At 51.7% G+C, this 26087-nt stretch overlaps 6 protein-coding genes across 6 annotated transcripts; 3 read left to right on the forward strand and 3 right to left on the reverse strand.

Moving 5' to 3' along the window:
* Positions 1 to 587: 587 nt before the first annotated feature.
* Positions 588 to 1615, reverse strand: HMPREF1120_01078 (short-chain dehydrogenase; the record flags this gene model as incomplete). Its single annotated transcript, XM_009155085.1, has 2 exons — positions 588 to 1477; positions 1543 to 1615. The coding sequence occupies 2 exons, from the start codon at positions 1613 to 1615 to the stop codon at positions 588 to 590; spliced, it is 963 nt and encodes a 320-aa protein (XP_009153333.1).
* A 3667-nt stretch (positions 1616 to 5282) lies between these two features.
* HMPREF1120_01079 (protein pyrABCN) lies at positions 5283 to 12585 on the reverse strand. The gene has a single exon (XM_009155086.1). It carries the CDS (start codon positions 12424 to 12426, stop codon positions 5536 to 5538), a length of 6891 nt encoding a protein of 2296 aa, XP_009153334.1. The 5' UTR covers positions 12427 to 12585; the 3' UTR covers positions 5283 to 5535.
* Positions 12586 to 13623: 1038 nt separating this feature from the next.
* Positions 13624 to 17058, forward strand: HMPREF1120_01080 (uncharacterized protein; the record flags this gene model as incomplete). The annotated part of the gene is made up of 1 exon (XM_009155087.1): positions 13624 to 17058. One exon carries the CDS (start codon positions 13624 to 13626, stop codon positions 17056 to 17058), a length of 3435 nt encoding a protein of 1144 aa, XP_009153335.1.
* Positions 17059 to 17617: 559 nt separating this feature from the next.
* On the forward strand, positions 17618 to 18418 carry HMPREF1120_01081 (vesicle-associated membrane protein 7; the record flags this gene model as incomplete). Its single annotated transcript, XM_009155088.1, has 2 exons — positions 17618 to 17655; positions 17707 to 18418. 2 exons carry the CDS (start codon positions 17618 to 17620, stop codon positions 18416 to 18418), a joined length of 750 nt encoding a protein of 249 aa, XP_009153336.1.
* A 1364-nt stretch (positions 18419 to 19782) lies between these two features.
* Positions 19783 to 22734, forward strand: HMPREF1120_01082 (uncharacterized protein; the record flags this gene model as incomplete). Its single annotated transcript, XM_009155089.1, has 1 exon — positions 19783 to 22734. The coding sequence occupies one exon, from the start codon at positions 19783 to 19785 to the stop codon at positions 22732 to 22734; it is 2952 nt and encodes a 983-aa protein (XP_009153337.1).
* A 364-nt stretch (positions 22735 to 23098) lies between these two features.
* HMPREF1120_01083 (uncharacterized protein) lies at positions 23099 to 25931 on the reverse strand. Its single transcript, XM_009155090.1, has 6 exons — positions 25318 to 25931; positions 25230 to 25259; positions 24118 to 24282; positions 23997 to 24067; positions 23660 to 23945; positions 23099 to 23605 (listed from the first exon to the last, which is right to left on the reverse strand). The coding sequence occupies exons 1-6, from the start codon at positions 25531 to 25533 to the stop codon at positions 23603 to 23605; spliced, it is 771 nt and encodes a 256-aa protein (XP_009153338.1). The 5' UTR covers positions 25534 to 25931; the 3' UTR covers positions 23099 to 23602.
* Between the last annotated feature and the right edge of the window lie 156 nt (positions 25932 to 26087).

Consider the following 26087-nt stretch of genomic DNA (forward strand, 5'->3'; position numbering starts at 1 on the left):
ACTGTACAGTAGTATACCATTGTAGGCCAGTAGTGCGCGTCACAGTCCACCTTCATCTCCCCACTGGCTTGTTGTTCATCGACTGACGTGCGTGACGCGCAACTGGGAGGCCAATCTTGCTGCGACATCATCTGTTATCTGGCGAGGACAACGGCTGGCAGGGCAAGAACGCAGTCAAGAAGTCCTAGCGACGCAAGCGACACACCATCATATTAAACGTCGTATCTAGACACATGCCGCTAGAGACCCATCTGCCCAACGAGAGAGTAGATGTCCCATCTCGACCTAGATCTCTCGGCAACTCCGCGTGGTACAGCCACGTATGTGGCGGTGTCGCATGAGCTGATGAAGATGCCTTGTCAAGCCATCTTCTTCGGTAAAGGAGTCTGGCCTTGCAGCACAGCAGACCGAGGTTCTTTTTCCAGGGGACACATTCTCAGCCCTGCTGCTTCCCAACATGTCAAACTGCTCATGCCACTGTCTGAACTGTTCCCCTTGAGAGTGATTGCGAGTCCGGAATCCACCAGTTCCAGCCTGATCTCTAGTGTGCTTCCATCTTTGAGTGGCTCACAATTTCCACTCTAACATCAGAAGCTAAACTCTTCACCCACCAGCTTCTCACTAAATGCCCACACTTCGTCAATGTACGCCTCTGCGTCCTTGTGTTCTGGGAGAGTCACGACCTGACAATCATCAAGGTACGCACCACTTTCAGACACCAGACTTGGGTCCAAGGCGGCACGCAATTGCGTAGCACAACCCTGTTGTAGAGTTTTGTGCACCGGCACCGTCCAGTTGGGGTTATCTGCCTTCATTGCCTCGATAGTGTTGGCTATCACCTCCTCGGTAAGATAGCCCTGAAGATTGGTCCGAATACTTCCGGGGTTCAGACTGAAGACCGAGATTTTCTTTTTCTTGAGCATCTTAGCCAGCCGCTTGGCGTAGAGGAGGTTGCACGCTTTCGATACTGTATACGCCGTCATCGGGTCGTACGTTTTGCCTTGATGGTAAGACAAGTCTTTGAGGTGGTGCATAAGCGAGTCCAGCCGTCGGTGCGTGACCGAGCTGCTGACCACGACGATTCTGGACCCAATGAGATCGGCCTTCAGCAGCAGATTCGTAAAGAGGAAATGACCCAGGTGGTTGGTCGCGAACTGAGACTCCAAACCGTTTTCCAGCAGAGCATACGGTGCTGCCATAATTGCTGCGTTCAAGATGAGGACATCGATCTTGTCCCCATCCCCACTCAGAACTGTTTTCACTTCCTCAACTGCCTGCCGGACAGAGTTCTTGTCTCCTAGGCTCAGCTGAACAAATGTGATTTTGACATGAGGGTGGTCTCGATGGATCTGGTCCATGAGAGGGTAAATCTTCTCTTGCGATCGTCCAGCCAGAATCAAGTGCTTGGGACTAGCTGCTGCGAGGCTGGAAGCCGTTTCTGCGCCGATTCCCCCTGGACTTGGACCAGTGATAAGGACTACATGCGCACACACCGCGGTCAGCGGCCACTCCGCACGCCATGGGTTGGATGTTGACACTCACACGTCTTGCCGACGACACTTTCTTTGAAATGATTCACGATTTCTGCTCCAGTTGTCTCGAATCCGAACTCCATCTTATCTCGAACCCAGTTAATTTGGTGTGAACAATTGCAAAACAGCTCCTGACGACATTGTTGCAAGCGTTTCTGTTGCCAGAGGATCCATGGGGAACCGCGAGGTAAATCATCACTTTATACTGTACTTCAAAGCCTTCGTGTTGTCTTTCCACATAGCCATGCTATGCAGTACCACGAGTCAACCAGTTCAGATTTCCTTTAAATCCGTCGGTCATGTAAGCAACCAGCATGACATGCCATTCAGCTGGTGGGTGGAAGCTTTCAGAAAGTCGCCACCGTGCCTCGATCGATGGATAATAACACGAGAGGCTATCAGCAGCGAGAAGAGGCCGCCATTATTCTGACTGTACCTTAGAGAGTCGGCTCATGCTTGAGCGAGCTGTAGCATACCTCGTAGGTAGCGTTGCAACAAGGGCTCGGGTCTTCCTGTGGCTTAGCAGCCAAAATCTCTGGGCCGGCTGTATCTCCGGCTGACTGCATAATCGCCGCCCAAAGCGAACAGTCGGTCTCGAGGGCCGAGATACGTCGACAAAGTACAGGTACTTGACGGGGGCGACATTGGCGCCTTGACTTCTTGCAAAATTAATAAAAAAAGAAAATGGAAGGTTGTTCTGAAAACGTGCAACATTGTATAAATACAGTAAGATGCATCGGTATACCCACAATGATAGGGCATCTCGCTGACTCAGCAATTGTGTCCCGGTGTGCCGGCACAGTGCCGGAGCCGTGGCAATGGAAACAATGTGAAAGCTCAAAGTTTGTCTAAGGGATTCCTGCATTTGTTGCCTTGGGATAAAGTGATGAGAGTTGCGAGGCGATTGTATGGAATACCCTTGGGACGATGAGTGACTACTCCTGTTGTATTCGTCTTATCGCGGATTGAGTGTATGTTGGATTAAGAAATCTATCTAATTATCCACTAAGCAGTGTATATCTATCTATATATAAGATACCGAACTATTTCCAAACTAAGAAACCCCCATGAGATATTATGTTCCTGGCATGCATGTCATCTTTTCCAGTTCGTTCTGTTTCATGCCTTCCGTCTGTTGTATGTCCATCAAACATTGTAAGTTAGCTGCACTGACCTCCATTAATTAAGTCCATGTGTGAATTCCTCAAGGAGGCTGCTTCAAACGTGCGGGTCCTGTTGGTAGCATGCTTTTTGGTCTCAATTAGTCCACCTCAGAATATAGTGTAAAACGTGTATTTTGTTGTGGCGAAAGGAAAATTATCATCCCCCATATGAAGGGAAGGAAGACTCATTCAGTCATTAGGTGTCGGATCGACCTATTCCCCGGATTCTCAAAGAAGAGGGGCAACGCAGGCCACAAAAGCAAGGAGGGCATAGCTGGAGACGGAGCTGGACCCAACCTTGCCCGCTGCACCAGTGTACGTTGCTACCGGGGCGGCAGGGATTGTGACACTGACACTGGCGTTGCCCTTTTGGGTTGTCGTTGAGCTGGTGGGCTGGGAGGATGTCCAGTGTGAAGTCGAGGCGGATTGGGTTGTGGCAGGGGCGTTCCAATCGGCCCAGAGCGTTGGGGTTGGTGGAACTGTGCTGGTGCTTGTGGTCGTCGTCGACGTCGTCGTAGAGATCGTCCAATCTGCCCATTGCGAAGGGGTGGTTGTTACAGACGTAGTGGTAGAGGTAACGTTTGGCACAGATGAAGTACGGTTCCAGTCACCCCAGACGGCCGGGATTGTGGAAGATATCAAGGTTGTGGGAGTGACAGGAACGGAGGTTGTGGTAATGGTCCAGTCCGCCCACGTATGAGGGGTTGTTGTAGTGGTGGCGGTTGTGGGGGAGGATGTCGTGGAGGGAGTAGTGCTCGTCCAGTCGACCCATATCTCCGGGGTTGTCGTGGTAGTGGTGGTGGTGGTGGTCGTAGTTGTTGAGCTAGATGTGGATGTTGTAGAAGGGGTAGTAGCCGTCCAGTCTTTCCAGGCTTCTGGAGTCGTGGTGCTCGTTGTGGTGGTGATGGTGGTGGTGGTAGTAGTGGTTGTGGTTGTGGTAGAACTGGAAGGGGTAGTAGTCGTCCAATCTCCCCAGACCTCGTGAGTCGCAGTGCTCGACGGAGTGGTGGTGGTAGTAGTAGTGGTGGTGGTGGTTGTGGTTGTCCAATCAAGCCAGACCTCCGGAATCGTAGATGTCGTGCTGATCTCTGGGGTAGATGTGGCAGAGGTAGTTGTAGATGTTGATTCCGTGCTGGACATGCTCGAAATTTTCCAATCACCCCAGACTTCTTTGGTAGTAGTGATTGAAGGAGTAGTAGCTGTTGAAGTCGTGGTTGTTTGAGTGGTAGTAGTTGTGACTGGCGTCGTGCTGGGGGTGCTGGTAGTTGTCCAGTCGATCCAGACTACTTCTTCGGTTGTAGTCGTAGAGGTAGTTGCGGTGGTCTCTGATGTTGTCGTGATTGAACTGCCACTAGCAGTCCAATCAACCCATTTCGGTGGGGTCGAAGTACTGGTAGTGCTCAACGCCGAAGAGGAGGTAGTCGTGGCAGTTGATGCCCCGGAAGTCCAGTCGACCCACACCTCAGTTGGTGAAGTGGTTGTTGTCGTGCTAGTTGTTGGTGTCGTAGTGGTCGACTTGGTAGTGGTGGTTACTACCCAGTCGGTCCAGACTTCAATACTATTAGTAGTAGATATAACATTGTGGGATGTAGAGGGAGTGGTGGAATTGGCAAAGGGAGCTGTGGGGAGGGCAGAGGAAGAAGGCAAAAACGAAAGTATGCCCGCTGCAATGGCAGCGGATCTTGCGGTCCGGGTACGCATTGTTGCTCCCAAGGAATGGAACAGATTGTGGAGTGTAGGGGAAGGGAACAATGGAGAAGTCAGGTATGATTGGAGATGCTGTGACCACTCGAAGAGCCGTGCGGTGTACTTTCTATACACTCTGTTCTCCAGTCAAGTGTCTTAGCGGGATGAAGGAAAGACTCACAGACCCGAAGGTGGCCATGGTGTTATATAGATCTGGAACATGACATTGTGAGGTGGTCCTATGGCTGGTCGCCCCGCCACTTGTATACAGCATTATGCTGCCATCCGGTACAACCATGGGTTTGTTTGCCTAGCTACTCAGCTGGTAGCGAATAGACATACAGAGAACAGAGTGGCGGAGACGGTAGCGGGAGGCAAATAGATGGCTGGAAGCGAGGCGACGAAGTGGTGTCAGATTTGCCGATAGATTAAGCTCTGCCAAGACAAGATTCTCTATGCGGATTGGCCAGAAATGTCCCAGCCTTGCGACGCTAGCCATATTGGGACATGTAAATAAAGCTATGAGGCTCTGTCTCGGACAACCATCCAACTGTTGACCCGTGGCTACTGTAGCAATGCGGCTCATCTGTCTCCTGAGAGGGAGTCCAATATCAGAGATCAAATTATATCCCTGTCATTAGCGGGAGCCATCCACCAGCCTCCAGCATAATCCATGGATCCCTTCTAATTCTGTCAGATTGGAATCTTTTGCCTTTCCTTAACCATGCATGCACAATCTGTGCTCAGCAACGATTGTTATGCTGCCACTTGATACATATCCCGCTTTCCATGGTGGGCATAGCCGAATCATGTCTCACGAATCTGATGGTCGTCACGGTTGCAATTAGTTGACACGTCAACCTTACACAAAAACGAATTCAAACATGGAACCCAACACACATACACACACAACACTCATATCATTATATCTATACATTACGTTCATACATCATACATCATGATATACATAATCGTACAAGTCATCACCGCGTGATTATCACTAACTCCAGTGCAGTGTGATTCTCGTTCTAGTTATTCTATAGTTTTTGATCTGGCAAAAAGTCTAGCCACCACATCGAGCGCCTCAAAAAGTTCTCACATCCCATGCAAAACGCAGTCTAGCTGACCAAATCCCACCAATCACGCGAGGCAGTCTATGGTGCAAGGACCAGTGCCAAAAGGGCCATTCTGGTGTAGAGGCCATACCTCATCTGTCGGAAGTACGCAGCTCGTTGATCGAAGTCGACCTCCTCGCTGATCTCGCGGTTGCGGGGCAGAGGATGCATGACAATCATGCCTGGTTTGGCGTACTTCAGGACACTGTTGTCCACAATCAAGCTGTCCTTGAGCCGTTCATATTCGTCAAGGCTGGGGAACCGTTCCTTTTGAACCCTGGTGCAGTAGAGTACATCGCTCTTAGCAACAATCTCAGGGGTGAGGGTTTCCGATTCAGCCACGAGTTGGCCGGATGCGACGATCATCTCTCGCGCTTCTTTGGGGAGCGCAAGGTCCTTGGGAGCCACCAAGTTGATTCGGACCTCATAGTACTGCAACAATTTGGCCAAAGAATGGACGGTTCGGCCGTATTTGAGATCGCCCACGAATGTAACAGTGAGACCAGTCACTGTGCCCAATTCCTCCCGGATGGTGAACAGATCCAAGAATGCCTGGGTAGGATGTTCTCTGCTACCGTTGCCGCCGTTGATGATTGGGACGGGAGAAAATTTGGCAGCCGTTGTAACTGACTCTTCATCTGGATGACGTAGCACAATGGCATCTCCGTAACATCCCAGTGTCCGAATGCTGTCCTGTAGTGTCTCGCCCTTCTGTGTGCTCGAGTGGTCGGTATTGATGACGATTGTGCGACCTCCCAACCGCTGCATGGCAGCATCGAAAGAAGACGACGTGCGAGTGCTTGGCTCATAGAACATGGTGCAAAGAACTTTAGATGAAAGGATTGGCAAGATGCCTTGTCTCTGAACTCCGAGCCGCATCTCTTGAGCGACCGTAAACAAAACGTGGAGATCCTGCCGTGTGTATTGATCGACGGAAACGACGTGACGGTTCTTGAACGGCGATGAGGCCAGGAGGGAGAGAAGCGAAGGAGACACAGTGGCCGGAGGTGCCGGTTGTTGGAATGCCGAAGTAGGCAGAACCGGGCCGGCGGTATCGAGCACTTCATCCATGTTGCGTGGACGAGCAATGGGTCGATTGCGGGAGGTCAACGAAACCGAGGCCCGCCGATCAAGAACTGATGGTCGTCGATCGGCTGGTTGCTCCGCCTGGGCCCGTAAGACTGGAGACGTGGGTCCAAGAACTGGCGACGTGGGCTGTACGAGATGCGACGACATGTCGGTACCTTGGGGACTGTCCACCAAAACTTCGCCGTCGAGACAGATTGTCTTGCCCTGGAATACAACCCTCGACACGGCACCGTTCAGTCTCTTTCCAGCAAATGGTGACCACACCGGGCCAGGCTCGAACACGAATGGACGATCCACGTCGATCTCCACAGAAGTGTTGGTCTGGTCGTGTAGTTCGAATATTGATTTGGGGTTGTCATGGAGCTTCGCGGTGATATCGTCCAATGTCATCTTCCCTTCAGAAACGGCGGTCAATAAAAGTGGAAGTGCATCAGCGATTCCCACAGTTGGGCATGCCTTTTCACCCGCCAGCTGGTACGGAAGGCTTCCAATGGAAAATACATCAATGGAGGCGAGATGCTCCCACAATGCCTTTTGATCAGTAACTGATGGCAACGCCGAACAATCGGGAAAATCGGCTTGAGATAAGAACAGGCTGTAGATTGACACGTCGCAGGTGACCTTTAATCCTTTTTCTTTAGACAAGGCAATCAGACTGATATCGTCCTTTGACGTAACGTTCGTCACATGCACTTTCCTATCATGTAAACTGGCGAGAAGAAGGATGGAAGCCAGATCAGTGGTCTTTGCATCCGTTACGATTGGTTTGTATGCAGGCCAGGTCCCGAAATGGGCAGTGACAGTGGCCACTTTGTTGATGTTCCCGGACGAAAGGTGGTTGAATGGAATGAACAAAGACCCGACCTCGGATTTGACGTGTATAATTTGCTCGGAGTTGGAATCGGTTGCCGCGACCGAATAGTTGAAATCGCAGTAAGCGCCACTCTGGGCGTTCTGTTGAGCGACCTTGAGCGATCTGACATCAGTCACAGCACTGTCAATTCCGACAGGCATGATGCGAATCATGGTGAAGCCGGCAGCAATTGATGCCTTCGTAACCAAAGAGAGATCGTGCGAGCCTTTTTGAGCGACACCAGGAACAAAAGCTGCAACGTTGATGAGACCCGGAAGGACGACTGTCCGATGACTTGTCTGGAAGTCGATGTTGCTGATGCTGAGATCATAGTGTCTGGCGAGGGCCTCGATCAATATCTTTGCGATCTTGACGTTTGTGATCAGCGGCGTCTGGTAGTCAACCGCCATCCGTCTGGTGCGGTATCCTTTGCTCATGTAGTTGGCTGGTCTTCGGAACCTGTTGTTGGAAGGCAGGTTGATATATAGATCAATCTTGTTGTTGGCCAGGTGCTGAGTCAGGGAGTACTCGGATTTTTGGTCTTTCTCTTCGCTACCAAGTACTTCCAGGTACTTGACTTTGATACCATGCTCCTCCAGGAAATCGGCTGTTCCGGATGTTGCAAAAAGGTTGTAGCCCATTTGGTGCAGCTTGCGGACCGAAGGGAGCATTTCCACCTTGTCCTTGAATGATCCAATGGAGAGAAGAATGTTCTTCTCTGGGAGTTTGAAGCCCGTGGAGATCGTGGCCTTAATATAAGCCTCCCATCGGTCATGTCCAAAACAAGCGACTTCACCAGTAGATGCCATCTCAACACCAAGCACGGGGTCAGCACCAGACAAGCGCGAGAACGAAAACTGTGGCGCTTTGACGCCGACATAATCGGCAGGGATTGTGACCGGCGGATACGGCGTGACCGGCTTGCCCACGATGACTTTGGTAGCCATTTCAATGAGGTCAACTCCCATCACCTTGGAAACAAATGGGAAGGATCTGGACGCGCGGACGTTGCATTCGATGACTTTGATCTCGTTGTCTTTGGCAATGAATTGAATGTTGAAAGGGCCCGTAATGTTGAGAGCATTTCCAATCTTTGCCGTTGCTTCTTCAATGCGAGCAATCGTCTCAGGTTGAAGATCCTGCGGAGGACAAATAAGCGTAGCATCACCGGAGTGCACACCGGCGTTTTCAACGTGCTCAGAAATGAAATGTCCGGTCATGACACCGTCTTTGGCCACTGCGTCCATCTCTATCTCCTTGGCGTTTTCAATGTACTTTGTGATGACGACAGGGTGATCCCTTGAAACCTCCACTGCTTGGTTGAGGTAGCTGGCAAGGTCATCCTTAGAGTACACAGTATTCATTGCGGCTCCAGACAATACATACGACGGACGCACTAAGACAGGATATGAGACTTTGTCGCAGAACTCCAGTGCCTCATCGATGCTCGTGAGTTCCTTCCATGTCGGCTGATCGACGTTGATGCGGTCAAGCATGCGAGAGAATTTGTATCTGTTCTCTGCCGAGTCAATCATCTCTGGCGACGTACCCAAGATCTTGACGTTCAATCTGTGTAGGGGAAGGGCAATGTTGTTCGGGGTTTGGCCACCCATGGAGATGATAACGCCACTGGCAGATTCCAGTTGGTAGATATCCAGAACCGTCTCGAGATTGATATTCTCGAAATATAGCTTGTCTGCCTCGTCATAATCTGTCGACACTGTCTCAGGGTTGTAGTTCACCATGACAGTCTTGAATCCCTGTTGCCGTAGTGTCCGAATTGCCCTGACCGAACACCAGTCAAACTCAACGGACGAGCCGATACGGTACACTCCGGAACCCAGAACCATTATGCCATGGTCATCAAAGGAAATGTCACTCTCCGAACCGTTGTATGTCAGATAGAGGTAGTTGGTGTAGGCGGGGAATTCCGCAGCAACGGTATCAATCTGTTTCACGAATGGGTGTATTCCCGCTTCTGTCCTCAAGCGTCTAACAGCGAGCTCGTTTGAGTTCCAACATCGGGCCAACTGCCGATCAGAGAAGCCCAGTTGCTTCGCTTGTCTGATCAATGAAGGAGGTGCAGTGGTAAGACTATATCTCGACATCAACTTTTCGAAATCGCTAAGACCTTTGAGTCTCGACAGGAACCACTTGTCGATCTTGGTCATCTCCCAGATCTTGTCAACACTGTATCCAGCATGCATGGCATTGGCAATGGCAAACATTCTTTGGTCGGAGGGAGTCTGCAATTCATCGTCAACAGACATTAATGGATTGGAGATGTCTGAGAAGCCAAGATTGTGGAAATCCACCGAGCGAATGGCCTTCTGAATGGCCTCTTCGAAAGTCCGGCCAATAGCCATCACTTCACCCACGCTCTTCATTGACGATCCAAGCTGGGTTGAGACTCTGGTGAACTTTTTCAGATCCCAGCGTGGAATTTTGACGACAACATAATCGAGAGAAGGCTCGAAACAAGCACACGTTTTCTTTGTGACCGAGTTGGAAATCTCGTTCAATGGGATGCCCAGACCTAGCTTTGCAGCAATGAAAGCTAATGGGTAACCCGTGGCCTTCGAAGCGAGCGCAGACGAACGCGACAGTCTGGCGTTCACCTCAATGATGCAGTATTCCTTCGAGAAAGGGTTTAGTGCATACTGAATATTGCACTCGCCCACCACACCCAAGTGGCGAATAACATTGACAGCAGTCGTACGCAGCATATTGTAGTCTTCATCCGATAAGGTCTGAGAGGGTGCGACCACGATAGAGTCGCCGGTGTGGATACCAAGCGGGTCGAAATTCTCCATGTTGCAGACCGTTATGCAGTTGTCTCTGGCATCTCGGACAACTTCGTACTCGATCTCTTTCCATCCTTTCATGCTCCTCTCGATAAGAACTTGGGGACTGGCCGCAAACGCCTTTGTGCAAAGTTCTCGGAGCTGGTCTGGATCTTCCGCAAAACCACTTCCCAAACCACCCAAAGCATACGCGGCTCTGACGATGACTGGGAAGCCGATGTCTTCAACCACGCGCATGGCTTCCTCAAGACTAGAAGCGGATGCCGATTTTGCGCATTTCTCCCCGATAGATTCCATGCTTCTAGCGAACAACTCGCGATCTTCGGTTGTGATGATAGTCTCAATCGGCGTGCCAAGGACTTTGACTCCGAGGGCTTCAAACTCATCCTTCAGTTGAATACCGACCTGTAGGGCAGTCTGACCACCAAATGTGCAGTAGATACCATCGGGCCGTTCATTCTTAATGACTCTGCGAACAAAATCGGCGTTCACGGGGAGAAAGTAAACCTTGTCCGCCAGACCTTTCGAAGTTTGTATCGTTGCGATATTGGGATTGATCAAGATGGTGTAAATGCCTTCTTGTTTTAGAGCTTTGATAGCCTGGCTACCGGAGTAATCGAACTCTCCAGCTTGACCAATACTGAGACCACCGGACCCAAGCACAAGGACCTTCTTCACCTTCACTCGCGGATGTGCTCTTTCGTTTTCTTCGATTGTCCCTCCCGGAAAGGTGACAGGCTTGTTCAGAGCGTCGGCCGACGCGACACTCTTCATGATTGCATCAATAAAGACGTCGAACAGGAACTCGGTATCTCGCGGACCAGGAGTGGATTCTGGATGGAACTGGACGCTGAAGTAAGGCTTCGAAACATGCCGGATGCCTTCGTTGCTGCCATCATTTGCGTTCACAAATAGCTCATGCCAGCCTTCCGGCAGAGTATTTGTGTCGACAGCGAATCCGTGGTTCTGGGAAGTGATGTAGCATCGACCAGACAGCAAATTGGTACAAGGAATGTTGTGTCCGCGATTACCGAATTTCATCTTCAGAGTGCTAGCACCAGCAGCACGAGCAAGCAGTTGGTGGCCCAGACAGATACCGAAGATAGGGGTTCTGGCTTCGGCCATGGCTTCTGAAATATGTTTGATGGTGGTTGAAAGCATTGCAGGGTCACCAGGGCCGTTGGAGATGAACAAGCCATCATAGTCTTTGCCTGCGAGTTTTGGAAAGTCGTAATCCCAAGGCACTACCAGGACCTCCACCCCGCGGGACAAGAGGCAACGAAGCTGGTTGTACTTCAGGCCCACATCCACCACCACAACTCGAACAGGCCGACCGGAGGGGTGTTTGAGTGCTTTCTCTTTGGGAGGGGAGACCACGCGTGGCTTCTTGACAGAAACCTCCGCCACAAGATTGCGTCTGTTTTGATCATGCCATTCGACTTCTTCGACATGCTGCCGCCAATCGGCGGGGCCCAAACCGATGTCTCCCTCAGCAAGAGCATCTGTTTTGACGCCGTTGGCCAGCTTCGTCTGTGGAGAAGATCTCGTATGAAGCATCCGGCCGAGCATGCTGCCTTCTTCCCGAATAATCTTGGTCAGCGCTCGAGTGTCGACTCCGCACATCGCTGGAACGCCTTGTTCTTTCAGCCATGTGCCAAGAGAAGAAGTAGCAAGGTGATGAGAATAGGCTTCTCCGGCATACGAGGCAACTACGAGGCCAGCGATGTGAATCTGGTTTGATTCGAAGTGCTTGGGGAGATCACCCAACAACTCGTCGAGCGTCTCCCTTGACGGCACACCGTAATTGCCGACCAGGGGAAATGTTACGACCAAGATCTGGCCCCTGTAGGAGGGGTCTGTGACTGATTCCGGATAGCCGACCATTCCTGTTTGAAAGACGAGTTCTCCAGAGACACTCTTCTCAGCTCCGAAGCTGAGACCTTCGAAGACCTGGCCATCTTTGAGTTCGAGGTAGACCTTTGCCTTGGCATCGAGGAATGGTTGCGAGGTGGCTATGGGGTTGAAAGCGCCCAAGCCGGTGCCATCGACAAAGTAGCTAGGCGACTCAGCATTACTTACGCCCACCGAGGCGGCAACAGTAGGGCTTTGAGGCAAGGTGCTGCCGCTGGACATTGGACGACCGTCCGCGGTCAAGGAGGCCGTCCGGTGGATGGCTGGTGACATCTTTGCTGTTTGAACAGCAGAAGAGGACTCAAGGGCACATCGGCTAGATGAATGAGGTGCAGTCCCTGCTCTAGATTATCCTGAGACTGATTTGAGACAGGGAGAGACAGGAGATTGAAGTTTCGGCCCTGATGCCAATGATGATGCCGTCGGCGAAAGAACTTTTTGATGCCAAGCAATTTTTCTCTCCCGTTTCCAGATCGCATCGAGCCAATCGGAGGCTAAGGGTGGCCCTCCTTGCATCTGTGCCTCATATGGACAGATGGACGCCGCCTTAAGCTGGATTTTGACCACGGCAGAAAAGGCAAAGCTCCGAGAAATCCCCCTATTTTATTTGGTGCAGTGGTAGAAGGGCACTGCATGTATCTACAACATTTCCAGTAGTTGAATCAGGTATTCCGATGTCTACTTGATCGGTACCTGAGTTATATTGGTCCGACCGAGTGTGAGCACCGTAGTGTCGTCGAAGCGATAGAAGCAAGTACGCATGACTGGACAAAGGCCAGACTCGGGGATCCCACGCAACGCTCGCGGCCTATAGTAGGGAAGCTCCTTAGGCTCTGGCTGCGCGTATCGAGTCCCCAGGCTTCCCCCACGTTCAAGTTGACGGCGCTGTAGTACGACCGTCGCTTGTGCATAAGCGCACATCCTGATCGTTGAAAGTCTCCAATCACAGACAGCAACAAGAACCTCCATCGTGCATCGACCCTTATCTTGATCACCCTCTCTCTATCGCAATGGCACTCGAGAGCGATGCCAACCAGCGCGCCATGGATGTGACACCTCCATCCTGCGCATACAGAAATGCATTTGTCTTGCTGGTCAGGCCAGACTTGGTGTGGGGTGCCTACCACGGCTCAAACGGGGAGCGCGAACGGAGAGGCTGCCCATAATAATTTGTTAGCAGATCAACAACGCTGCCATGTCTGGAACCTCGTCTACCACTGTCAACAAAACTCTCCCACTTCACCTACTTTTCCACCTCCGCGAGTATCCCCTTCACTTTCCTTCCCTGCGTTTCCTGGGTTTTTTGGTGTATTCATACAGCGTTGTTATGTCCTCAATATCGTTGTTCATCGTTCCCGGAGGCCCTTGGTTAATGCGCTTCGCGCCCGCTCTTTCGTCCTATTCTCCTTGCCAGATAGCACTCAATCCCCGCTTATCATCTGCTGCTCGTTGCTAGTGCAATACCAAGACATGCTTTCCTCGCTATTTCGCCAAGTGCGTGGCAGACAGTACCGCGACAATTCGCCTGTTTCTTCCTCGAACGCCCCGACCGCAAGATCATTAGAAGCCACTCACGATCCTACTTTCACCAGCGCAGGAAAAAGAGAACAAAGAGAAAGGGAACATGGAATTGCGAAGCATACCATTCAAGAGGAGAGCCAAGAATATGCTGACGGGGAGGACGACGGTGATATGGCCTACCTTGCTGAAGAGGACGACGAATATGGAGGTCCGGGCGATTCTGAAGACGGCCCCGACGATACAACGCCGCTTCTTCCCATCTTCTCCTCAGTCCACCTTGATGCCCTGCCCGTCTTTACGCTCACTCACGCGATTCGAATATTGGTGACTTCCCGCTGCGACACGGTCCTCACTTGGGACCAACTGCGGTCACCACAAGTCTCACAGTTCCTGCTCAAACCCATTGAACAAGAAATTCGCAGCAACCATTTGAACGCTGCCACACACTATGCGCTTATGGCCAATTGTCTGCAATACGGCAAAGAGGCCGCTGTATCTATAGTCAACAGCGGCACAAATAAAACCCGGGCAATGGTTTGTGAGCTGCTCGCCATCAAATTACTCAAAGACTTTTCTACCCGGGAGTTAATAGACGCTCTCTCTTACGACTTTGATCCCTTGCAAGGACAGATGGATGCCGGCCCAGCAGTTAATGAGGTAAATGGAGCTAATGGTGGTCCAAGGAAACAGGTGCCTCGGCCTGCACGAATATCCTGTTTCGAGATCGCCATCCGTGCTCAGTCAAAGCGATTCCTGTCTCATCCCTTAGTCGTCAAACAACTGGAGGCAATCTGGGCCGGAAACATCGTGTTCCATTCTGCAGCTGACCATTTGCATCGCAAACTCCCGATGGCACAACAACAAAAAGGTTATGGGACAACCCAGACAGATCCCTCTGGTGAGACTGGAAGCTCCCAGCCGCCTCGACGGGCGGTGACGCTGTACAACCCATGTGAGGCTTCTTTGTTTAAGCTGTCACGTCTACGAGTACCTCGCTATCGCAACATCGTGTCCACATTATCCTTCGCCGTCCTGCTAAGTCTCTTTGTTGCCGTCCTGGTGCAACGCTCCATCGAGATCACAACCCTGGAGGTGATATTCTGGTTCTGGGCCGCCGGCTTTATGCTGGATGAAATCGTGGGCTTCAACGAGCAAGGTTTCAGCCTTTACCTCGCCAGCTTCTGGAACACTTTCGACCTTGGAATTCTCCTGATCCTGTTGGTCCATTTAGCTTTGCGAATCTATGGCATCGTCATGCCAGATGTTAGAAAGCAGACAGTGGCGGCCATGGCTTACGATGTGCTCGCCGCCGATGCTATCCTGCTCTTCCCGCGCTTGTTTTCCGTCCTGGATCACTACCGTTACTTTTCACCCCTCCTCATAGCTTTTCGTTACATGGCCGCGGACCTTGTGGCGGTATCATTACTGATCATCATTGCATGCAGCGGGTTTTTTGTCGCTCTTACCTTGTCCTTCGGCAATGAGAATGTTGATACGCCGAGCTCGGTGGCCTATGCGTTGCTCCAAATGGTCATGGGCTTCACTCCTGCCGCCTGGGATCGATGGGTCAAATACAATATCCTGGGCCGGATGATCTTGACCTTGTTTCTGTTCATCTGTCATTTCCTCGTGGTCACGATACTGATCACTGTCCTGACCAACTCGTTCATGGCAGTGGTACAAAATGCCAACGAAGAACATCAGTTCCTGTTTGCCGTCAATACCATCTCCCATGTCAAGTCTGACGCCCTGTTTTCTTATGTGGCGCCTACAAATGTGATCCAATGGCTTTTGGTTCCGCTGAGATACGTCGTCCCGTTCCGGCAGTATGTCAGGATCAATCGAACGGTGATCAAGATTACCCACTTTCCGGTACTATTCGCGATCTTCTTCTACGAAAAAGCAATCTTGCAATCCACAGTCTTCGATACCATAGACCTTGTCGAACGTCGGGAACCCTCTAGGAGGATGACCACGAGAAGACTCACACAACTCAATCGAGCACCCTCGATCGCTACCTTCCGGCAAGACAGGGCTTTGGAGGAAGTTTTCCGAAAACCGTACGGCAGCACTGTGCGTAGTGCACGAAACGGACGGGACCATCGAAAGACAAGTAATGTGGTGAACAGCTGGATGAAGGGGATGGGCGATGATATTGCCAGTCCACCCCCGGAGCAGGACAGGCGCATTGTTGATAGATTGGAGACCAGAGCAGTTGGCTGGAGGCTATTGCGACCGCCGAACAGGATCAGGACTTTCTCTCGTCGGACCATGTCGGTGGCATCCGATCCAGAAGAGTTCGCAACCAATGTGGATCACCTATCGCCAAGCCGCGTACGACCTGTGCACCACAATCTGCGGAATTTGGCTCTGGAAGAGGAACCCTCCGGAGCTACAGAGGCTGATGGCGACGACGAAATGCAGACTATCGAGGACATGGATGAATCAGAGAGCATGTCGGACCGCGACTCATCGGACGGAAGCGGCTCAGAGATCCTTCAATCCTCAAGTGCACCAAATCCTCGCGATCAGCTGACGACAGAGGAACCACCCACAACGCAGTTCCAGGCAGCGGGTAGCCCGGCGGGGTCTATCATCCAGACAAGTGCCCGCCCTCATCAGCATTCCCGGAATGTGTCGAGTGCAACCATGATATTCAACCCGACGGCGGAGTCGACAGCGGACAAGTCACCCTCTCTTAGGGAGAAGAGGCCATTGTCCAGCAGATTGAAAGCCTCGGCTCCACCTTCGGGAACACGGACACCAGTATCCAAGCCAACATCCGGCAAAAGTGGTCATCGAACGCCTAAGCGGACAACAAACGGTCCGGCACGACCATTCCTTCCGCCCAGAAACGATGCTGCGTTCCGGTCAGCTCCCAACCTGCTTGATTTGCGAAGCCAGCAGAGTCATTCGCGCCACAAGACGTCACTCGAGATGGATCTCGTATCGGACATTGGGGACAACAGAGCGATAGGCGGCGGCTATGTTGGTGCTCTGCCAGCCTCCTTTGCCGCTCAAATGTCTCAAAGCCTTCTGAGCGCTCAGCATACGAAGGCTCAGTTAGAAGAGCAAGGGCTGCTGGCCAAAATCATGATGGCACGAATGAACAGTCTTGAAGAAGGATTCAGAGACGTCATCCATGAAATGCGGGAAACGTTGAGACAAGACAGTGTTAAAAGCAAGAGTCCCAGTCGCAGCAGACCGGGCAGACCGGCAGTCAAAGAAAGGAAAGGAAAGGGGAAAGAGAGCCACCAGCCACCGGCTGTGGAGGTTGAACCCGACAAGGACCAAGCCCCCAGCCCTGGGAAAAGTGGGGAGTCGGAGCCTTCAGCTGAGGCGTCACCAAATATTGCAACACTAGAGAAAGATATTGCGACCTAGATACCTATAGAGGGGGCTTACACGGGTTTGGTGTTTGTTCCAAGCGATGAGCAGGCTTAAGGAGTGGTGTTGGACGGGCTGCTCGCATTGGGGTACAATCAAGCTATCTGCAAAATGTGACAGGCTGTTGCTGGTTCTCTTGTCAATAGCATTCGAGGCAATTGAGCGAGGCTGGCTCGTGTCGATGTGCGCGTAAGGTTATAAGGATCCACCGTACTAGATAGGGGTGCTTTACGGTGGGTCATAGAACACTCGCGCGAGTCTGGGGTGGAGTGCAGTGCCAGTGTTTCATCTCACTCTGGCACGTGCACTGCAGATGGGGTGACGCAACTGCGATGCAGCCCCGACATTCAACGGCCGCCAACTTGAATCCAGCTTCATACAACAACTTGAACTGGCACAATACTCTCCATCAGCATCGAACACCTCTATACCTAGTTCTCGGTTGTCTCTGTGCGGCTGTCACCTAGCGTCTTGTGGTAGCTCCAAGCCTGTAGAGAGCACATCCTTTCCCTGCGGCTCGGAACTTGAAGCACGCGTGCGTTCCCACCCCTCCGATATGGCCTCGAACTCGGGGCATTCGAACCAACTCTTATAGTAAGTTTCTCGTCCATGTGTTGGTGACGGTCTGGGCTGACTTGTCGCCAGTGCATGCATTGCGCATGGAACCACCATCTTGACCGAGCACACATCCCCCGGCACTTCATCAACCTCCGCCTCTTCGCTCGCCTCAGTCATCCTTCCTAAGATTTCACATGCGGCGCCTGCGAAGCTTACATATACGCACGAACGCCTCTTTGTGCACTATATAGCCGACTCACCGTCCTCGACGTCCAACAGCCCCGACGAGCAACTCTCCAGTCATGCCGCCCTCACGTATTTGGTTGTTGCGCAAACCGAGATGGGCAGACGGATACCGTTTGCCTTTCTGCTGGACCTGAAGAAGAAGTTTCTGGCGCAATACAAGCCGGAATCTACCGATTTCTCTTCTCTGCCGCCTTATGGCACTGCAGCGTTCAACTCTACCCTAAAGGCGATGTTACAGCAATACAATACGGCGCCGCCCAGCGATGCATTGACCAATGCTAAGAAAGAGATCGACAGCGTAAGGAACATCATGACCGAGAATATTGAACGAGTTCTGGAAAGAGGAGAGCGCATTGATTTACTGGTGGACAAGACTGACAGGTTGGGTGGGAGCGCGCGAGACTTCCGGGTTCGCAGTAGGGGGCTAAGAAGGCAGATGTGGTGGAAGAATGTCCGGGTGATGGTGCTGTTGGTGGTGGTGATCATTTTCTTGATCTACCTTTTCGTTGGCTTTGGTTGCGGCCTTCCGGCATGGAGCAGGTGCGTTGGCTGAATGACCTGGAGGGGTCTTGAATCGTCCAGCGGTTTCCTACTCATCCAGCGTTCTTGAACTGGCGTTGTTGGCTTTGGAAAACAAACAGTGGTGCATAAGACGCTCCTGTCTTTTCGCTATTGCTGAGCGTGTAGCATCACAGCCGCATCCGCTTCTTCCCTACAAATCTCTCTATCTGTTGTCCTACGATCTGTGAGGTAGCCGGAGCATTTAATTAAGCTGTGTCCACAAAGCTGGAATCGACTTCTTGGTATGCCGATAGATTTTGTAAACCTACCATGTACCTGGATAGGCACCAGGTACCGTTATACAGGGGCGAGTCACGTGGCTGACTTATTATCCGCAGCCGCAGCCACAGTCGCACCCACAACTGCAGTGCTTGAATCAACATCAACTCTAGTGCCACTTCTCTTTCATGCTTCAGCCTCGATCAAGGCGTAGCTGTGCCTCTGGACCACAAAGAGGCCCGGCCGAGAATGAGAGAATGGTTATTGATCCCATCACCCATGCATGACTGTCCATACAATTGGCCCAAAATAGCCGCACCGCATATCGCTTCTTGTCCGGGTAAAAGCGTGTATAGCCACTCCCGCCACCAAACTGTCGCATTGGGGTTTGTATAAGACACTGTAGGTCACCGGATTCAGGGTCTTCAGCCTAGTGCCCTGGACCATTGAAGGCGGACTGAAAATAAAACTGGACTCAATGGCACGGGACGCAGCATAAAAGAAAGGTACCTTGGCGGTAGATGTAAGTATCCATTGTCGCAGTCTCGCCAGGCAGACATCTGACCGACTGCGCCGCTAGAACGCAAGCATCAATATCAACACTTGTTTACTGCGACTTCACTTTCACTTCATTTAGCCCCATCTTTTTGCTCAACCTGCGCCTCTTCTCTCACCTCGCGTCTCTTCTCTCAACTCCTCTTCCTTACCTTATGCCTTCTCTCCTCTTCTCACCGCGACCCTTCTGTATCTGTTTCCTTTGACCAAAGCCTCCCTTGTCAGTACCCGCGGTAAACTCAGCGCCTTGTCTGGGTCTTCAGCTCGTTGGTCTTACGAGGCGACAGTGATAGAGATCAGAGATCGGTCGACTGTTTATGACAATTAACGGTATGTTTGTTCTGAAAATAACTAAACACCTTAACCTCTTCTCAAACACAATCATCTTCACCCTTCTTCCCTTCCTATCTCGTGCCACTTTTGACAGTTATAAAAGTGTAACTGATCACTGGGCAACAACCTTGTCACCTGTACCCTCCTTCCCTTCTACCTCGCGGACTCTATTGACAGTTATAAAATGTAACTGATATTACTTCCCCCTTCCCTGGAACTGCGCTGACTGTCTGTTATCTAGTATCGCAGATGGCTCCGGATCCCTCTGCACAACAGGGCGCCGGCGACAATGTCCCTCCTGAGGCTGCGCCAGGTTCAACACAGTCTCCCCTAGGTTGGGCTGACGAACCCATGACCAACCCAGCTGCGACGTCATGGGCACCCGCAGCCGGTGGCCCAAGTCTGGCTGATAATGAGAGAGCCTACCAAGAAGCCATCAGACTGTCGCTTCAGGATGCAAAGAAAACCCCGTCTGCTCTCAAGCCTGATGTACCGGATGACCTGGTTTTCAGCCTCAACAACCAACTCGATGTCTTGGACGACCAGGATGGCGACACTGTCATTTTCATCGGCGCACCACCGCAGATGCCAGAGCAGAGTGACAAAGAGTACGAATATGTCAGAGCCCACTTTGAACGGGTTCATGTGGTCAAAAGCACGACCCTCAAACTTATGGGCAAGCATTCCAAATTCACTGCCGATGATCTTTTTGGGCCCAAATCTGTTCGTGTGGAGAGAAAGCTGCGAAAGCTAGGTGTGCTCACTGCGCTGGAGAGAAAGAAGGGTCGAAAATTCAAGTACCATATTGACCTCCGCCCTGCCGACGAAGATGAAGAGGCCATTGTCTTGCTTACAGAGTTGACATGCACAAAAGGTGTGCTTACTTGGCATCAAGCTGCGAAGGAATACGCTGTCTCGCCACACCTTGTTCTTGGCCATGACAGCTACGGTGTGCCGTCCCTGTCAACAGATCCCAATGACACCTCTACCGAGAATGAGAAGGTCTCTGGCGCAAAAGACGCGGAAACACAGGATAAAGATGCAGACCGTCCAGCCTCGCCAGTACTTGCACCAGAGTACTCCCCTGTCCGTCATCGCGCTGCTATTGAACGTGTCCTTCACGCCATTTGCGGAAATGATCCCAAACTCGACTCTGCGCCAAAAGTCTGGACTTACTTTGGTGTCGCAAAATATCTTGGCTGTGCCCAGCATGAGCGCGTTTCTGGTTGGATCACAGCCTGGATCTACGATGAGAGAAACGTGAACTTCATTCAAAGCAATCCTGAAGTGGCATACCGCATCGGTATGGGCATCAGATCGCCTATCCTTGTTCAAGATGCATTTTCGATTCTTGTCGGGGAGAAAGCCCTGATCAACGTGTATGGAGAACATGATCCAAAAATTCTTTCCCCTCTGGTGAAGAGCGTCCAAGGTCGGAAGCTTGAGTTGCTGGATGACGACGAGCGCAATCGCATTGATCATGCGGCGGCTGCATTCGTCATTCGGATTCGGGGGTTTGTCAACTACATCTGCAAAGACATGGGTTGGCTGCGAAAGAGCCGGTACTTTGCAATCCTGGACGACGCCGTCGGCAAAACCCCCGAGGACGTTGCATTGCTGGACTCGACCAAACTTCTTGTCAAGGAGTACATCCGATCCAGAATCTACTATGTTCTCTGCCAGGACCAGCCCGTCTTCCCTGAACTCAAGGGCCATCATGCATCTTCCGCATCTGCTGTCCGCCCAGTCAAAGGCATGCCATCCAACGTTGTCTACAACCCCCTTCAACCACCCATCAAATGGTTCACGAAGACCCTCTGGATTGCATTGCAACGCACTGACCTTGGGGTTGGCTTCGAAAATACCAATAATGTTGGTACGACGGGCGCTAAGGCCAACGTTCGCCGCTTGGATGCATTCCGCAAACTCTACCGCATCAACCCTGAGGATGGTATTCGGACCATCAGTCGTGAAGACGTCCTCGACAGAGTCAAAGAGGTCAATCGTGTTCTTCGTCGTGGAACCCCCCATGCCCAAATGCCTGCGAGACCGTACAATGTCCCTGGTAGCTTTGACGACCACCCGAGTGACCAGACTAGTGGCTTGCCTTCATTCGACCGCTCGACTGAAGTCTGGGATGACTGGAGCACTGCAAGCCCAATGCCTCACAACAAATGGAACAACTATGACCCAAGCACCACTCCCCCACATCACTGGCGTCCCCATCCAGGTATGGTGAACATGGCCGACATCACGCCCATCAATCCGACAAACTTGCTCCACCAGCTCACTGACGAGTTCGCCGCCATGTGTTCTGGTATCTTGTATCCGACCCACTTGTTCCACGAGACAGGTCTCCTTCCGACGGGCTTGTTCGATAATCTAGTCTGTCTGGACACCAACGAGTTTCGATACCTGCCACTCTGGATGCCTGAAGGTCTGGACGACGGCACTGGTGGCGTGTTTGACGAATGTCCTGTTCCAAACATGGATGACCCTGACATTGACAGTGGTAGCAATTCTGAGTTGGCAATAAAGACTAGTCTGTACAACAAAGGCAGGAAGCAAGACAAAGGTAAAGGTCGCAGCGGTTACCATACGAACTCTGAAGACTCCTTTTCCGACATCGCAAGCCAGGCAATCAGCACCGTCGGCAAAGCCAGCAAAGTCGCCACAGACGGCACTGAGACTGTCAAGAGTTTGTCGACTACTAGTACCGCAAGTGTCGGGGTTGGCGGAGCTGGTCCATCTAATACTACGAATGTCACCACTGCCCCTAACCACCACACCTACTGGCACAGCGGCAGAACCGTCTCCCATGATAACGTGAATCGACCGACTCTCTCAGATTCCGACGGTGGTGCTGCTGATTCCGATAGTCATTCTTCCGACAGCGACACTCAACATGGCGTCAGTCTTCTGGCTTCGAGCTCTTATGATCTTATTGACTTTGGCGACGCACCTACTGCAACAACAACTACCGCAGCAGCAAGCACAGCAGCTATTGCAGCGACTGCCAGTATCACAACAGCTATGGCAACTACATCGCTGAACGACCAGCAAGCCCAGAACGACGGTCACAATGACAATGATGATGAAGACAAAGACCATGATTTTGGAAATGAGGATAATAACGAAGGATTTGACGAGAATGAGGACTACGATAATGATGATGGGACTGAGGGTGGGGATAAAGCATGATGCGGTCAACGACTGAATGCCTAGTGGATACTCTACCACACGCTGCTTGAGAGCTTGAGATACCCCATCGACTGTCTGGGCGGGAGTTCTGCTTCTTTGACGAACCGTCAACCAGAGAGTCGCGTTGGCTGCAAGGGACTGATTTGCTGCTGGCGTTCAAGGAGTTTCTCTTTTCTTGTCTTTTATTGAGCACTGCACTGGTATCTAGGGTACATTTACCACCAGGAGCACAAATGGGCGTTAATTCATTCCATGGCTTGATCGGTTCTGCTGCATGGTGGTTATCTCTTGAGGGAGGACAGATGAAGAAAAGCAAAGGCAAGACCAAGACTGCAAGACAGCAGAGAACAACGAAACACTGTACTTTCAACAACCAATGAATCATGCAGTCATAGCTGCACGGTAAACAAATTAATGGAACTGAGCTGCACAACACCACACAACTGCCCTGGTAGGAACATATTTGTTTGTTTCTGTGATGGCAAGCATGTTCATGGACCTGTCTTCTGGCATACTAGTACATGACTTGCATGCTTAGCTATGAATCTAGCCCACCACCGAACCCAGCAATATCAAGGTACACAGTCCATTTCCCCCATGGCATCACTGTACTGAATCCAACCCGATCCCACCCCTCGGCAATCTCGGCAACCCTTTCTCTCTCCACGAAGGAAGATGCACAACCTGAAAATGAAATACAGACACAGCAAAGTTGGATGGAGCGCCGATGAAAAGTTGGGTTGACCTGCGCCACTCGACTTGGTTGGGAAAGAAAGTTCAGCAGTTCACCCAGCTCGAAATTGGGCACATGATTAGCATTCTGGTCCGGGAGGTCCTTCATCGTCCCTCCCAAGGGTATTCGCGGCGTTCACTGATACGGGTGTCAGTCCAAGCACGTCTAGCAGATGATTTCGACATCGCTCACAGAAATCTCCTCGTCCATTCCCATGTCATCACCAGCGTTGGCTGCGGGAGCGGAACCATTCGCGGCGGGTGCCTCGGTAGATGCTGCTGGGGCAGCAGACGGATTGCTACCGGCCCAGTAGTCGGTCATCTCGGCGTCGAGTTCTTCGGCGGTCTTCGGCTTGGGTCGAGGGTTGCGACCTCGCTTTGGCTTTCCAGCTCTACCGGCAGGTCGGCCTTTAGCTCCATCTTTGCCAGTGACCTTCTTGTCGGCAGTGGCGGATTTGGGCTGTGCTTTGGGATTGGCGCTGGTCTTCGTCAGTGGCTCCGACTTGCCCGCGCGTTTTGGATTTGCATACGCAACACGATCTGCCAGAGATTTCGCAGGAGTTGGCTCCGGTACATGGCTGGCATCCACAACCACTTCGATCTGGTCGAGGTCAGGAAAACATCCATCAGGGTGGTTGAGGTCGTGCTTGCCTTCATCGGTCGCTTATCAACCAACATTCCGTTGAGGTCTTTTGCGGCCTTTGCTGCAGAGTCTGGCTTGACAAAAATGATGTCGGCGATGCCACGGCTCTGACCATTCTGATTGTATTGCAAGGACACCTTCTTGACTTTGCCTACAGACTTGGTGAAGTATTCCTAAGGTATCCAGAGTGATCAGTAATTGCTGGGATAAAACAACGCCGCCCATTCCGCATCCTCGTCTCCGGTGTTCACAGGTAGAGATATGTCCGCAGTAGAGTATAATCCAGGTACGTCTCCTTGCAGGAGCATCAGCGAGTGCACAGGTACATAGAGCAACAGCAGTCAGCCAGAGAGCGGCAGCGGTCCTCGATCATCGTATCCAGGAATCCGTAAAGCCAGGTTCAGGGCGTCTTTGTCGCAGATCGATCAGGTTGTTGAGGGTCTCCTGCAGGCCATTGAGATTGCCGCCGAGGTGATCATAACATGGCTTCGTAATTGTTGAGGAAACGGCATCACAGGTCTGTTGCCGTTACATCGTCGGTCGCATCGTTGTGGGGGACGTTCCGCAACATTGCTAATACAAGGCAGGTAATTGTGCGGTATGTCGTCCAGGTGGCTTTCCCAAAGATAATGGCGGGATGATGATAGGTTGCGAGTGCCAGAAATTCGAGGTGGTTGGACTAGGCTGCTGTGCTTTTTGTAGACTGCAATGCAAACTCGCTGATGCTCCAACGCAGCAAGAGTGGGTAAAATCAACAGCATTTCAGCGTATTGATAATCTCAGGGGCAGATCTGCTTCAGCATCCTGCGCGGTGGCTAGCCGGAGGAGCGAGAATCGCAAGATCAAAGGCCATCGTAGGCTCGGTGCAACGCCTCGCGAATTTGATGTCGCGAGCGGAGCGCGGAGTTTAACGGAAGCCCGCCTTGAAGAAAGCCAGCATTTTCGGCGTGGCTGTATATCTTCTCTTGGGTATTGACCTCTCCAGCGTCGACATCTCGTCTTCATCTCTTCCTCGCCGTTTCAATATGCTCCGAGGCGGTCTCCAAAAGGAGCGAAAGAATAGCAGGTGACGACGAGCGGCGATGAAAATCCAAGGTCGAAAGCCTCTTTATCAACATACCTTGATTTGGGCTTCGTTCACGTCGTGAGGCTAACACGTGCGTTAGTTCATATCGCAACAAGACAGTAAAGATGAGGTTGACTCATACCAGTCCACTGACGACGATCTTGCTCGTCTTTGCTTGAATCAAGGTGCCGGCAGCAGGCTTGATGGCTGACTTGGCCGGCTTGTGGGACTTCTTCACGCCACCAACAGGAGCAGTTGCGCCGGTTGGCTTTCCAACCTTGCGACGACGAACCTCACGCTTCGCCTTCTTCTGGCTATCGATGATAGAGTCCAGGGATTGATCTAGTCTGCCAGACATCTTGACTCGTGGAAAGGAGTGGCAAAGATGATATTAGAATGTCGAGGAAGAAGTTCGTGTAAGAAGGTGGTTGCTGTAGAGGCCAGAGAGTTTGCGCAAGTCAAGCAGAGGTGAGAGTAAGGTTCAGGTAGGGTAGCCGCAGTGGTTTGTTCTGAGAGTTACAGCGATGGCAAGGTGGAAGAGAAGAAGTCTCAGAGTAGTTGGTGGTTAAATGGAAGTGAGCACGCGTTCAGAAGCGGCTTTGATTAACAAGTGATTGTATGAAAAGGTGAATAAAATGAAACGGTGGAGAGGTAGTTAACGCGGGTGGTGAAGGAGCAGAGCAGGTGAAGTGAGAATGAAGTGAAGGCGACAGAGTCGCGAAGGCGCAGCACAGCGCAACGCAGGGGGAATTCGACAGACAGACACGGGAGGCAGCAGCCTGCAAACAGCGCAGGCTACACGTGCTGCATCCAACTAAAGCAGCACCGGGAATCTGTCACCAGCCACGCCGCTAGCCTGTTCTGGGTCGGGCACAGGCTCATCACGTGCTACACTGGATCGAAGTATACCAG

This window comes from Exophiala dermatitidis (genome assembly GCF_000230625.1).
Source record: "Exophiala dermatitidis NIH/UT8656 unplaced genomic scaffold supercont1.1, whole genome shotgun sequence".
NCBI classification, from domain to species: Eukaryota; Fungi; Ascomycota; class Eurotiomycetes; order Chaetothyriales; family Herpotrichiellaceae; genus Exophiala; species Exophiala dermatitidis.

Excerpts from the sequence above, each read along its gene's own strand:
- HMPREF1120_01079 (XM_009155086.1), bottom strand. The coding sequence starts at position 12,426 with ATGTCACCAGCCATCCACCGGACGGCCTCCTTGACCGCGGACGGTCGT.
- HMPREF1120_01083 (XM_009155090.1), bottom strand. The coding sequence starts at position 25,533 with ATGTCTGGCAGACTAGATCAATCCCTGGACTCTATCATCGATAGCCAG. Across the intron at positions 24,283-25,229 it reads TGAACGAAGCCCAAATCAAG|GAATACTTCACCAAGTCTGT; the intron begins GTATGTTGATAA and ends TGGATACCTTAG. Across the intron at positions 23,946-23,996 it reads TCTCTGGCAGATCGTGTTGC|CGCCAATCCCAAAGCACAGC; the intron begins GTATGCAAATCC and ends GACGAAGACCAG.